General features: G+C 64.2%; 2 protein-coding genes across 7 annotated transcripts; one reads left to right on the forward strand and one right to left on the reverse strand.

Moving 5' to 3' along the window:
* Positions 1-5,524, forward strand: Fstl3 (follistatin like 3). 2 transcript variants are annotated; one of them, XM_013361387.4, is made up of 5 exons: positions 1-158; positions 1,291-1,476; positions 3,237-3,452; positions 4,052-4,279; positions 4,354-5,524. In XM_013361387.4, the coding sequence occupies exons 1-5, from the start codon at positions 56-58 to the stop codon at positions 4,404-4,406; spliced, it is 786 nt and encodes a 261-aa protein (XP_013216841.2). In that variant the 5' UTR covers positions 1-55; the 3' UTR covers positions 4,407-5,524. The 2 variants fall into 2 exon arrangements, with proteins under 2 accessions (XP_013216841.2, XP_077888335.1); XM_078032209.1 differs by lacking the exons at positions 1-158; positions 1,291-1,476 and adding an exon at positions 2,680-3,064.
* Prss57 (serine protease 57) lies at positions 4,424-13,796 on the reverse strand. Of its 5 annotated transcripts, XM_078032167.1 has the most exons (6): positions 12,906-13,796; positions 12,408-12,569; positions 9,413-9,566; positions 8,903-9,113; positions 7,354-7,617; positions 4,424-6,475 (listed from the first exon to the last, which is right to left on the reverse strand). In XM_078032167.1, exons 2-6 carry the CDS (start codon positions 12,451-12,453, stop codon positions 6,281-6,283), a joined length of 870 nt encoding a protein of 289 aa, XP_077888293.1. In that variant the 5' UTR covers positions 12,454-12,569; positions 12,906-13,796; the 3' UTR covers positions 4,424-6,280. The 5 variants fall into 5 exon arrangements, with proteins under 5 accessions (XP_077888293.1, XP_077888298.1, XP_040146740.1 ...); XM_078032172.1 differs by lacking the exon at positions 12,408-12,569; XM_040290806.2 differs by lacking the exons at positions 12,408-12,569; positions 12,906-13,796 and adding an exon at positions 9,808-9,877 and having other exon boundaries at positions 8,903-9,047; positions 9,413-9,578.

Consider the following 13,796-nt stretch of genomic DNA (forward strand, 5'->3'; position numbering starts at 1 on the left):
TTTATAACCAGCGCCCGCCCCGCGCTGCAAGTCGGCGCCTAGCTCTCTGTTCGCCATGCGTCCCGGGGCGCAGGGGCCGCTGTGGCCACTGCCCTGGGGGGCCCTGGCCTGGGCCGTGGGCTTCGTGGGCTACGTGGGCTCGGGGGACCCCACGCCCGGTGAGTGGGGCCGCCGGAAGGGGCGGGCGGGGCGGCCACCCACGTGGGCCTGCGGAATGCGGCTGCGATGCTGGGGCGCGGCAGCTGGGCCAGGGGTGTCCAACAGCGGGCTGGCGCCCGGTTCCCCAGGCCACAGGTCTGAAGAGGGCAATCCCAGGGCCAGCAGAGCTGAGGTTGGCCAGCACACCCACTGCCATTTATTGAGCACTCAGTGTCTACCTCTGTATCCCCAGATCCTCAGAACAGCCAGTGTGTGGGTGCTCTTACCACCCCCGTTTTCCAGATGGGGAAACTGAGGCTCAGGGTCACAAAGCCGTAAGTGGCCAAGCCAGGATGGGAAGTGAATCATCAGGGTGGGTCCAGATGCCACCGGACCCAGAACTCCAGCTGGGTTGCAGATCTTCCCCAGATGGGGTGGGTCTTTGGACCCTCATACCTGCAACTGGCTGGGAGGGCTGGGCCCCGACACTCTCACTCCTGGACTCCGTTTCCCCTTTTGTAAGACGGGGGTTGAGGTGCTGGGCTCCCGGAGCCGGTCCCAGAGAGGAACTCGGTGTGTCTGGAAGCCACAGACAGTTCGGGGATGGGGGCTGCAGCCTCTGGAGCCCCTGTTTCAGGGTGGGGAAGCAGTGGCCTTCTGCCTCCCACCCTGCCACCCCACCCGCAGCCTCACCCCAGCCTGGTGGAGGGGAGAGCAAGCCCCCTCCCCGAAGGCCCGGTCCCCTGGGGAGCCGGTGAGCTCATGCCGGGAGAATGTTCCTAAGTTGGAGTGAGTAAGAGGCGGGCCAGGCGAGGGGGGGCTGCCAAGCCAGGGGCTCTGTGCCCTCGGGCGCCGTCTAGACAGAGGGCAGAGGCGGGAGAAGGGCCGCAGGCCCACTCACCCTGACTTGTCCAGTGCCTGGCCTTTGACTGGTTGGGCGGGAGGCCAGTTCCCAGCCTTGGGGAGGAGAATCAGGGCTGGTGGTACAGAAGTGGGGGTGGGGCTCAGAAAGGAGGGACCCCCAAAGGGGCCTGGGTGTGCATCCAGGTGCTCTCTGCACTTGGAGCCGTGGAGCCTGGCAGTGTGTGTCCCAGTGGTGGGGCAGAGGCTGGCTGTCAGGAGTGCCTGCAGGCAGTGTCCCCTCTCCCACAGGGGGTGTCTGCTGGCTCCAGCAGGGCCAGGAGGCCACCTGCAGCCTGGTGCTGAGGACTGACGTGAGCCAGGCCGAGTGCTGCGCTTCTGGCAGCATCGACACTGCTTGGTCCAACTTCACCCACCCAGGGAACAAGATCAGCCTCCTGGGATTCCTAGGCCTCGTCCACTGTCTGCCCTGCAGAGGTGAGCCCCCAACAATGCCAGGGCCAGGGGCAGGGCACTGCAGCTCCGTCCAGAAGCAGCAAGAAGAGCCACCAGGGTTGTCAGGGGGATGTCAGGAGCAAGCTTCCTGTCACTGGAGTAGCAGGCCTGAGGGGTGGGGTGTGCCCAGGAGATTCCCAGCTTCATCCCAGGGCCTTCAGTTTGAATGGCTCTGCCACCCACCCCCCAAATGGCAGAGGTCACTTGGCTCACACCTAGCTCCCGGAAAGCAGGTTCCCAGAGCCCACACAGGGCCCTTAATGCCACCGATTATGCATGTTCAATAGGCTTGTACCTCTGGACCTTGCTCTAAGAAATCTTGCCCCCCACATCACATCATGAGCAGAATGAAAGAGTCCAGAGTCCTCTGCCTTGGAGGATGGGCTGGTTGGAGGACCTTCCTAGTCCCCAGCGGTCAGGCTGAAGTTGCAGGAGCCCAGAGAGGGTGCCAGGGCAGGATGTGAAGAAGTGTGCGTCAGAGCTGGGTTCTGCAGCCTGAGGAGGAGTCCGCCGGGCAGAGCCACGTGGGGTAGTGCAACCACAGAGCCCCTGGTCCAGAGTCAGCCAGGGAGCTGGGAGGAGGGGGGCACAGGGCTGCAGACCTGAAGGCCAAGCCAGGGAGCTCGGACTGGGGGCCTCGGAAGTGATCAGTCCCAGATCAGCCTGGCTGGGTGGTCCTGAACTCATGGCCACACGGAGCTCTCCAGACTCCCCGCCTCTGGCTTCTGGAGAACAGACTGCAGAAAGTGCCTGACCTGGGCATGAATGGCCCAGAACTCTGTCCCCACAACCTCATCTGGCCCTGGGATGGGAACCTGGCCCCTTTCCCTTTCCCTTCTGAAGCCACGGGAGTGGTTCCAGATGTGCATGTGGGCGGGGTGGGAGGTGCCCGGGTGCAGCCGACATGATGATGCCCAGAGGGGACTCTGACCATTGTCCTGGGCAAGATGGCTCACCCTGTAAGGTGTGATCCCCATCCCCTTTATGCATGGGAAACTGAGGCCGAAATCTTCAGAGTTCAGGATCCAGACACCCAAGCAACAGAAAGGGGCAGGCAGGTGTGCATTACAGGTCTGGGCTCCTGTCCGCCCGCCCCGCCCCCCCCCCCCCCCCGCAGCTTGACCAGGCCTCAGGGAGGATGCTACGAACATCAAAAGGGGGGCAGTGGGGGCCCCAGCAAGAGGCTTACCCTAGCCAGACCTGAGAAATGGGGCTGCAGGAGGTTGTGAGAGGCCCCTTCCCCACCAAATGCCCTTTGGCCTGGGGCGGGATCACACCTGCCCTCACTGACACCTCCTGGAGAGGTCCTGGCCACAGAAGGAACAGACCTGCGAGTGCCCTCCGATCCGTGCCAGGCCCCAGGTGGAGGCCCTTCCAGGGCTGATGCAGCTGCCCCGCAGGCCTTCCCCGAAACGCGCGGAAAGCGGGGAACAGACGTCGGCCTCGCAGTGGAGGGATGTGGAGCTCGACCACTGGACCCCAGATTCTTGGCAGAGACCCCCGCCAGCCCACGTGGAGCCAAGCTCCTCACCAAGTCTCCGCCCAGGCGCAGAACAAACTCTGTCCCCCAGTAGGTCCACGCGCAGACTCCACGCCGGGTGGACGCCTCCCGGTGCTCCCGACCAGGATCGGGACACGCCGCGGCCCTAGGCCCGGCCGCGACCCTTCAGCAGCGTGGATGAGGGACCTGAGGACCCTTCCGGGCGGCGCCCAGACCTAAGAGCTCGTGTCCTTTCCCGCAGATTCGTGCGACGGCGTGGAGTGTGGCCCCGGCAAGGCGTGCCGCATGCTGGGGGGCCGCCCGCGCTGCGAGTGCGCACCAGACTGCGCTGGTCTCCCCGCGCGCCTGCAAGTTTGCGGCTCGGACGGCGCCACCTACCGCGACGAGTGCGAGCTGCGCGCCGCGCGCTGCCGAGGCCACCCGGACCTGCGCGTCATGTACCCCGGCCGCTGCCAAAGTATGCGGGGCGGGGCGGGGCCTGGGGAGGGCGGGGCCTCGCGGACCTGCGGTGGAGTACTGGGGCGCCTCCGCACCACACCGGGATGGGGCAGGGTCTCCGCTAGTGCGGGTCTCGGGAATTGAATCAAGAAGCAGTGCGGCTCCCGCGCGCTGCTGGGGGGGCGGGGTTGAAGACGGAACCAGAAACTGGGACCTGTGGGCGGAGCCAGAACTTGGTGGCTGAGGGGGCGGGGTTCGGGAAGAGCGGCGGCTCCGGTTATAGCCAGAGGGCGGAGCTTACGGGAGTGGGGCGAGAGGGGGCGGAACCAGATGTTGGTACCCAGAGACCGGGGCTGGCGGGCAGAGAGGGGTGGAGCTTGATGCTGGTACAGAAGGGGCGGCCTGTGGGTGAGGCGAGAGGGGCAGAGCTTGGTCCTGGATGCAGTCTCTCAGGTTTCGTGGGGGTAGCCCCCCGGTAGAGTCCCAGGGTACACTCGCGTGGAGAGCCGTGCGCCCTCAGGGGCCAGGCCGGGCGTACCGAGAGGTCAAGGCTGTGGGCCCATCCGGCGATTCTCGGAGCTGTGACGCCCCTGACCCTCCCTCGCGTCCGGCCTGCAGAGTCCTGCGTGCACGTGGTGTGCCCACGGCCCCAGTCGTGCGTGGTAGACCAGACCGGCAGTGCGCACTGCGTGATGTGTCGATCCGCGCCCTGCCCGGCGCCTACCATTCCCGGCCAAGAGCTCTGCGGCAACAACAACGTCACCTATATCTCCTCATGCCACCTGCGCCAGGCCACGTGTTTCCTGGGTCGCTCCATCGGCGTTCGTCACCCTGGAAGCTGCGCAGGTGAGGCGGGGCCAGTTGGGAATGCAAACCTCCGCGCTGGCCGCGCTCAAGCTCTGCTCCTCCCTGCCCTGCAGGCGCTCGCCAGGAGCTGTCGGAGATGGAGTCGGAGGAGGAGAACTTCGTGTGAGCTGCCGCAGCACCGCCTGGCGTTCGAGGCCGTCCCTCTTTTATTTATTGTCACAGCAGCAGAATCTAATTTATGTCCCGCGGACTACTGAACCTGAGTGGGGATTTCTTGGGGATCCCAGAGCGCGCTGAAGATGTCTTGGAAGGGCGGAGGGAAGGAGACCTCCCAAAGGGCCAGTGGATGTGGCTGCCCTGGAGACGCAGCATCAGGTTAGGGGACCTCCTGGGGAAGCCCAGCCCCTATCCTAGGTACCTGCCCAGAGGACCCCGTTTCTGCTTCTTTGGAGATGCCTGTCGGTTACACCGCCAGCGCACTGGCGGCCCCTGCTAATGGTTTGTGAGAAGCAGGACAGAGGTGAGGAGGCTGGCTTCAAAGCACGGCGCTGGGGCCCAGGGCAGGTGCCCATACCAGATAAGCAAAAGGCCAAGGAAGTGGCATGGTGGCCTCCTGGCCCAAGAACTACAGGTTCCTGCCTCCCCACTACCTCTGCCTCCCAGTACTTCCCGTGAGGGCCCTAAGAAATGCCCCCATGTTGCCTGAGCAGGGTCCCATCCAGGCCTCCTGTTTCGGACACATCTGCCCAGCACCTCCCAGAGGTTCAACTGGTGAGACTCCATGGCCTCAGATATGGGGCAGCCAGCATTCACCCAGAACTGTGTCCTGTGTCCTGCAATGTGCTGTCCACTTAGGGATGACCAGATGGGGACCACGAGCCCCAGCTTACCCCAAGAGTGGGGACCAAGATTGACCTGGGCAGCGCTGGGTTCCTGCTGCCCAGTGGCAGGCCTGGGCCAGGGCTTTAGACCCAGTTCCCCACTAGCCTCTAGCCACCTGTCAGCTGGGCTGGGGGTGGCCACACCAGCTAGTTCTGGAGCCAGTCCCTGAGGCTGTTATTACCCTCCACTCAGACTGTGTTGGAGACCAGAGGCAAACCAGTGGGCACAGAACCCAGCTCCCTGGTCCAGGTGGATAGTGAGGCCCTGCCCATCTTTCTCCAGCCCAGAGAGCTGTGCTGCAAATTCCAGTGAGCATCCTGAGCCAGGGGTCCACTGCGCCCACAGGGCGGCCTTCCCACCCTGGGTTCTGCCTCACCCAAGAAATAAAGACCGAAAAGGCTACTGGGGTGTCCAGGCCCGCCTTCGCCTCCTCTCTCTGGGTCTCGTGCTGCCCCGCAGCTAGGGGGTGACTAGTGGAGTCCTGGGAGCATGCAGAGAAGCCTGGGCTGTGTGCCTGGGCTCAGCTCCACCTCCAAGCAATGGAGGGCAGCAGGAGGGACTGGGTAGGAGAGGGGAGGGAGAAAAGGGGGCTCTGTGGGTGGGGAAGGCAGGGGTGGGAGACAGCTCAGGACAACCCCAAGAAGCCAGCCGGCTGGGGGCTCAAAAACGAATCCCGGCCTCAGAGTTGGGGTGCAACAGTAGTAGCCATGTGATGGTACAGCCTGGGGCGATCTCCTCCTGTGACTGGCCACCCGCTGTGGTCATTAGAGGACGGAGGCCAGGCCCACCTGAGATAGGGAGACCCCTGTCCAGCACCCCTGCACTCCAGGTTCCCCAGCCTCAGTTTCCCCACCTGGACACTGGTGGGCTCCTCGGCCTTCTCGGCAGGGGTGCTGGGGTCCAGGGTGAGAGGGCCGGATACCTCCTCAGAGGTCCGTGGGGGCATGGAAGGGTGGAAAGGACTGCGGGCAGGACAGACACTGGCCGGTAGGGCCCCGGAACTGTCCGTGGCAGAGGCTGGTGCCCGTGTGTCGTCAACTGGGTTTGATTCTGCTCTCTTCATTTGCAGCAGAGATGCCCCACAACCAGTGCCTGGCCTTCAGGGGCCCGCCATGGGGTGCTGCAGTCCAAGTGGCAGGTCATCAGCAGGGCTGTGGCTCAGGCAGCGCCCAGGCGGTGCTCTGCAATCCTAGGTGGGGGGCGGCCTCCCCGAACCACACCCCAGATCCAGGCCACGAAGGCAGAAACCTGTGTGTACACATCGGGGGTCTTGGGGTCACCGCACCAGAGGCCTGAGAAGGAGATGAGGCCGTGGGCCCGGCCCATGCACACCAGAGGCCCTCCGGAGTCCCCCTAGGGTGAAGGAGAAGGGAGGTGAGGGGCCGCGGATCTCGCTTCCCTAAAGGAAACACCCCACACCCTGCTTTAAAACCTTTCAGCAGCTCCCTAGTGCTCTCCTCTGCCTTCCAGGCCCTGAGGACCCAACCTGGCCCGCCCTCTGCCCTTCTTGCCGCAGACTCTGGGCTGCAACCACACCAGCCTCAGGCTCTTCCCACATTTGCACGTCCTAGAGACCTGTTGGTCCAGTGGAGTCTGTGATCTTTGTGCAGTGCACCACCTGCCTGAATGTACTTAGTAGTCCTCTAAGCCATCTCTGCCTGGCATATCTTCCCTCAGACCTCAAGGCTTCAAATTTCATCTCCATGCTGCTCTTCTCAGAGAGGCCTCCCGGACACCCACCCTAAAATCTCCCCTGGTCCAACCACCCTAACTGCCCTCTGGACTCAGCTCTGACCCTAGGAAGTAGAACTACTAGTAGCGGTTTCACTGCTGGAAGCAGTGCGGCCCAGAGACATGAGGTGGCGCTGCCTGCACTGGATTCAGGCGGGTGGGCGCTGGAGTCTGTCTACACCACGACTCTCTTCCCTGGAGCTGACGACCCTCCCTCCCGGCCCTTTCCCCAGAGCTGCCCGCATTCACGAGTTTTCCAGGAGTCGGGCAGGAGCGGCTCCCTGTGGCCCGGCTCTGCCCCCTGCTGGACACAGCTTGTGGCTGCACAAGGAGGTGCCGCTTCATGCCTGCGCACCCCTCCAGCCGAGCACCACACCCCGGTGGCCCTGGGGACGCCCCGCCCTTCCTGGTCGCAGCACCGACCCGAGGCCCCCCTGCCCAGCCCTGAACCCTGGGCGGGCGGCTCTGCCCTACGTCAGCGGGTGGGTGGGCGCACTTACCGAGCAGAAGCCGCGCCTCCGCCGGTCCGCACTGCGGGTGCAGAGCATGTGGGGGCTCAGCTGGCCCCTCCAGGAGCTATTGCAGACGTCCAGGCCCAGCACCCGGACCTCGGCCTCCATCAGTCCTGGGGGTGGCTCTTCGAAGTCCGACACGAAGCCCCAGCCGGCCACCCGGCAGCGCGCCCCGGCCGCGGGTGGCCTGGCGCCGCTCCGCGGCAGGTGCAGCAGCCCCACCGCTGGCCCGAGGACCGCAGAGCCGTTGAGCTGCGGGGAGAGGCCGACTCAGGGCGCCGCCCACGGCGCACCGACCTGGGACCGCGGCGCCCAGAGGAGGCCGTCCAGGGCCGCCCGGCAGGTGCCCTGGGCCTGCGCCCACCCGATTCCGTCTCACCAGCCTGCACCTCCTCCCTGCCCTTAGCCCTCCGGGGCTCCCCAGTGCCCTCGCGGTCCACGTTAACATGGGCCCGCCGACGGTTCCCCAGCCTTCTCCCTCCTGCCAGGGCAGGCTCGCTGAGGCTCTCTGGGCCTCCTGGCATCTCGTGGTGCCCGGCTGGGGCCACCGTTCCTCCACAGGGAACCTCCTCACTCAGGTTCCAGGGGGAGACCCGGGCTCTGCCCCAGCACCCTGCCAGAACCAGAACCAGAACCAAGCAGCTGCCGGTGGCCCACAGAGGTCCTGGGGGCTGCAGCAGAGCGGGAAGGCGGCCGGGACGAGGGGCTGCCATCCTCAGGCCCTGGGCTGGGACTCACTCCTGGGTGCTGCAGGCCGACTGCTGGCCTGCCTCAGTTTCCCCATCTGTCGAGGGGCCCAGCGAACGTGAGCAGCAGGTGCAGGGCGCTGGGGTGTCTGGTGAGCAGGCCCCCCCCTGGGTAGCTGGGAGTGCAGACCTCCTTGATGGGCTAGGGAAGGACGGGGCCCCCACACCTGCCCACAGACCTGTCCACGGACCTGTCCATGGAACTGGGCGGGTGTCTCCAAGGCCCAGGGCAGGTTGGGTGTGCTCCCCCCTGAATACCAGGCCCTGGGGGCACCTGGGTCCACCCGGGACTCAGAGGCCAGGCAGGAGGGCCATGCAGGGCTCCCAGGACTCCACGGAAGGGCCCCTGCAGCCCAGGGCAGGCGGCGGTCTTTGATGGAAGCCTGGACCTCAGCCATCCCCTCTTTCAAGTATAGAGCACCTGATTGTACCCTGGGTGGCCATCAAGGTCCAGAGGAGGCATCAAGCAAGGGCCCAGGTGACTCTGGTGCCAGACAGAAGCAGGGGACAGGTGAGGGGCGGGCTGCCAAACGCCAGGGAAGGGCACCCAGCAGATACTGGAAAGATCCCTGATCCTCCAGGCGCCAGGGCCGGGAGGAGGGGCACTGGGAGGCGGAGCCAGGTGACCGGCCAAGAGGGGTGTGACTGGCTCAGGTGCTCACAGGGCCCCTCCGCCTCCCTGGGTGCTCAGCGGTGGGCTCTTGCCTGGCACAGGCGAGGCCTTGGCTTTGGTCCCCAGCACCACAAAACACAAATCCAGAGGTCACGCTGGGTGTGGCCGCCCTGCTCACCCGCAGCAGGCAGATGTCGTTGGTGTGGGTGGCCGGCTGGTAGTCGGGGTGCCTGGTCACCGCCTCGATGCCGAACACCTGCCGTGTGGGCTCCTGGGGGCGCAGCGTGTGGGCCCCGAGCACCACCAGGCCCGCACGGGGGTCCCTGTGGAGAGTGGCAGGACAGAACAGGGGCCTAGCCCTGGGCCTCAGCTCAGTGACATCCCAGGAGCTGCAGGACCGGTTAGAATCCTGGTTAGGACACACTTAGAGTGAGCATGGTGCTTAGCAGGTGGGCGGTCCGGCCCTCACCTGGCACAGGTGATAACAGTGTCCACGCGACAGCCATGATGGCAGCCACGTGGGGTCACCGTCCCCCGGCCTCCTCACCACCCCGCCACCCCTCCTCCCATGCTCCTTGTGCTGGGTGGGTCCCGAGAGACCCCGACAAGCTGTGGCGTCCACCCCGCCCCTGCAGAGCCCGGCTCCCTGCTGGCCAGGGCCAGCTCCTGCTGTCAGGAAGAACCTCACCTGTGGCTGAAGCAGTGGGCTGCGGAGACCACCCAGCGGGATCGGAGCAGGAAGCCCCCACAGTGGTGCTGGCCCCCGAAGCTCACAGAGGCCATGTAGGGCCGGGAGTGGGGGGCCACCTCACGGCCCCCGATGATCTGTGCCCCCTGGGAGCCTGCAGGGGGGCAGCTGTGTGAGGGGCCAGGCCGGGCACCAGGCAGGTGGGGACAGGGCGGGGTGGGGGAGCGGCAAAGACACACAGGGGCAGGAGAGCGCGTGGGCAGGGGCCTGGGCACCCATGGGCCACCCCTTCCACCTGGGTCCCATCCCCAGCTGAGTGGCTGCCCCAGGGCCACGGCCAGGTGCAGGGCCACCTGGGACTCCCCTGCGGGAGTCGGGATCATTACCAGGGGCCCCCGTAGGCAGTGTCAGGGCCGCGGCCAGGGTCAGCAGCAGGCGCCCCCAGTCCCCCAGCCTGGGCCCCATGGCCAGGCAGGCTCCTCTCCCAGAGACCTCTGGGCTGCAGCCCCACCCCCACCCAACGGTCCGGAAGGGGGGAAAGGGCTGTGGGTTGTGGTCAGGAGGCCGTGGACCTCCCAGGCACAGCTGGGTGCTTCTGGGAAACCGGGCAACCTGGCCGTCCTCCGCACAGAGGCCAAAGCTGGCCCTGAGACGCCCGGGCCCTGGGACTCTGGTCCTCCAGGAGGACTGCTGCAGGGCCTAGGTTCCGGTCTCCGGGCCTCCGCTGACCTTGGGGCTCTCTGCATCCCCACAGGGCCACAACCCAGGACACCAGCAGTCCCCTCCCCACAGGCTGACCTGACCCTGACTGGGTGCATCCATGTCCCCATTGGGCAGCCTCAGCTGACCTCAGGATTGGGAGGACAAGAAGACAGTGCTCTGGAGGTTCTGACCCTGCCACCTTGGTCACACAACAGGGGCTGCGCAAAGGGGACTGCGGTCCCCTGGGGTGACATCCTGCAGGTGCCGATGGTGTCCTGGGGCCATCGCAGTGGTGGGGTCCCTGCAGTGAGGCCATCTCCATGGTGTGGACATGCCATTTCACTCTGCCACCTTCAGTGAGCCACACAGAGGCAGGGACAGAGACAGGAGAGAGACAGAGACGGAGGGCGAGGGACAGAGAGGAGAGAGACAGTAGGGAGAGAGAGAGAGAGAGAGAGAGAGAGAGAGAGAGAGAGAGAGAGAGGGAGGGAGGGAGGGAGGGAGGAGAGAGAGAGGAGAGAGACAGAGATGGGAGAGACACAGAGAGGAGAGAGACGGGAGAGACACAGAGAGGGGAGAGAGAGACAGAGGAGACAGAGAGGGGGGGGGGAGGAGGGGTGGAGGGGGGAGAGAGGAGAGAGACAGGAGAGAGACAGTAGGAAGAGAGAGAGAGAGAGAGAGGGAGGGAGGGAGGGAGGAGAGAGAGGAGAGAGACAGAGATGGGAGAGACACAGAGAGGAGAGAGACAGGAGAGACACAGAGAGGAGAGAGACAGGAGAGAGACAGTAGGGGGAGAGAGAGAGAGAGAGAGAGAGAGAGGGAGGGAGGAGAGAGAGGAGAGAGACAGAGATGGGAGAGACACAGAGAGGAGAGAGACAGGAGAGACACAGAGAGGAGAGAGACAGGAGAGAGACAGTAGGGGGAGAGAGAGAGAGAGAGAGAGAGAGAGAGAGGGAGGGAGGAGAGAGAGGAGAGAGACAGAGATGGGAGAGACACAGAGAGGAGAGAGACAGGAGAGACACAGAGAGGAGAGAGACAGGAGAGAGACAGTAGGGGGGGAGAGAGAGAGAGAGAGAGAGAGAGAGGGAGGGAGGAGAGAGAGGAGAGAGACAGAGATGGGAGAGACACAGAGAGGAGAGAGACAGGAGAGACACAGAGAGGAGAGAGAGAGAGATGGGAGAGACACAGAGAGGGGAGAGAGAGACAGAGGAGACAGAGAGACAGAGAGAGAGAGAGAGAGGGAGGAGAGGAGGGGTGGAGGGGGGAGAGAGGAGAGAGACAGGAGAGAGACAGTAGGAAGAGAGAGAGAGAGAGAGAGGGAGGGAGGGAGGAGGAGGGGTGGAGGGGGGAGAGAGGAGAGAGACAGGAGAGAGACGGTAGGAAGAGAGAGAGAGAGAGAGGGAGGGAGGGAGGGAGGGAGGAGAGAGAGAGGAGAGAGACAGAGATGGGAGAGACACAGAGAGGAGAGAGACAGGAGAGACACAGAGAGGAGAGAGACAGGAGAGACAGAGAGGAGAGAGACAGAGACGGGAGAGACACAGAAAGGGGAGAGACAGAGACGAGAGAGACACAGGAGAGAGACAGAGACGGGAGAGACAGAGAAGGGAGAGACACAGAGAGGGGAGAGACAGAGAGACAGAGAGACAGAGAGAGGGAGGAGAGACAGACACAGAGAGGACAGAGGGGACAGAGGGGACAGAGGGGACAGAGGAGAGAGACGGCCACAGAGGGGACAGAGCAGAGACAGGGGGCGGATGGTCCTCTGTTGGCCTGCCCACCCAGGGAGCCGGGGGAGGAGCTGCACATGGGGCTCCCAAGGGTCAGGACAAAGCCCCCACCTGCAGGACCTGGGGCTGCTGAGGGAGGCCGGGGGCAGTGCACGGAGGCTGCAGCACCTGGTACCTGCAGCCCACCCCACGGGCAGCCCTGTCCTTGCACCTGGTACCTGCAGCCCACCCCACGGGCAGCCCTGTCCTTGCACCTGGTACCTGCAGCCCACCCTATGGGCAGCCCTGTCCTTGTTCTGGCCACCTCTTGGTGCCCTTCGCTGCACACATGCTCCTGGTCATCCTGGTCATCGGCAGAGCCTAAACATAGTTCAGTGCTGGCTTTGGTGGCCTTCTAGGCTGTCTGTGTGCCAGGGTCCCCAGGGCTCAGACCGAGGACGGTGCAGTCGGCACCAGGGCACCCTGGTCTGCGTTGCTGCCACCTCCCTCAGCTCATGGGGAGCACAGAGGCAGAGATGTGGAAGACCTCGGGGGGCCCTGTGCCTGTGGGCTGGGACCAGTGTCACCTGCAGTGTCAGGTATGTGGAGGATGTGAGCACTGTTTTTCTCCATGTGTGACTGAAGGGGAAACAGGCTCAGAGAGGGTAAGTTCCTTCATCAGGTCACACAGAAAGGGAGCAAGGGGCCAGGGCTGAAGCCTCTGATTTTGTCAGTTTCACTTCCTTCTCCTTTGTTTTTTTTTTAGAGAGAGAATTTTTTTTTAAAGAGAGAATGAGAGAGAGAGAGAGAGAGAGAGAGAGAGAGAGAGAGAGAGAGAGAGAGAGAGAGAGAATGAATTTTTAAATTTATTTTTTAGTTCTCGGCGGACTCAACATCTTTGTTGGTATGTGGTGCTGAGGATCGAACCCGGGCCGCACGCATGCCAGGCGAGAGCGCCACTGCTTGAGCCCCATCCCCAGCCCACTTCCTTCTCCTTTGACAGCAGTTTTAAAACAAATAACTGTGCTCTATTGACTCCCAGAAAGAAGCTCCTGGCACCCTGAGGAGCAGGTTCCTGAACTCACCAGAAAGGGGAGCCAGCTTGTCTGGGGCTGCAGAGCAGAGGGTCTGGCACAGAACTGCTGGACTGGACCCTGAAGGGTCTTCCCACAAGGGTCTGAATGGATTTCCCTGTCTTTGGACAACAGTCTGTGAGGACTCATGAATGATGATACTGTCGACTTGGTGTTGTCATTGAGTTTCTGGTGCTCTTTATATAGTGGAGAGATTAAATCTTGGTCATGTCTTTTTCTTCTCCTGTCAGAAAACACAGCCCTGGGGAGTGAGTCTCGGTTAACTGTGGGCAGAGGTAGAAGCAGGTTGAGTAGGTCTCTGACCCTCTCTCTGAGAAGCCCAGGGTCTCCAGGGCCATGGAGCCTGGGCATCTAGCCTAGGAAGGGCATCAAGGAAGCACTCCTTTCCTAACCTGAGTAGGGCACACAGCAGGTGCTTAGTAGGTGCATGGCCTGCTCCCTGCAGCCCAGAGCAGCACGGATTTATCCAGCACCTAGGGCAGAACGACGGGGACTCTGGGAGACCTCAACCAGGTCCCAGAGGGTGGGCCTGTGGGTGGCCAGAGGGCTTCCTCACAGACCCGGGGAAGACGGGCCCTGACGCTCCCCTGTGGCCCCTCGGCCACTCTGGGCAGCGCCCGGGGAGATTCGGTAGCCCGGGTCCAGACTGAGCGCGGGCTGGGCCTCAGGCTGCCCTGTGCTTCCTCTCCGGCTCCGGCTCTCCCCGCGGAGGTCCCCACCCGAGGCGGGCTCCTGGGGGCTCCCTGCCCTCTCCCGGCCCGTCGACCCCGCCGGCCCCCCGGGGAGGGCGCGCTGGCTCGCGGTCCGACGCTGCGGCGGGAGCCGTCTGGGCACCGCGGGCCGAGCCCGGGGCGGCCGGGACTGCGCGCCGGGGCTCTGCGG

The sequence above is a fragment of the Ictidomys tridecemlineatus genome, chromosome 2, assembly GCF_052094955.1.
Source record: "Ictidomys tridecemlineatus isolate mIctTri1 chromosome 2, mIctTri1.hap1, whole genome shotgun sequence".
In the NCBI taxonomy this organism is placed as follows: domain Eukaryota; kingdom Metazoa; phylum Chordata; class Mammalia; order Rodentia; family Sciuridae; genus Ictidomys; species Ictidomys tridecemlineatus.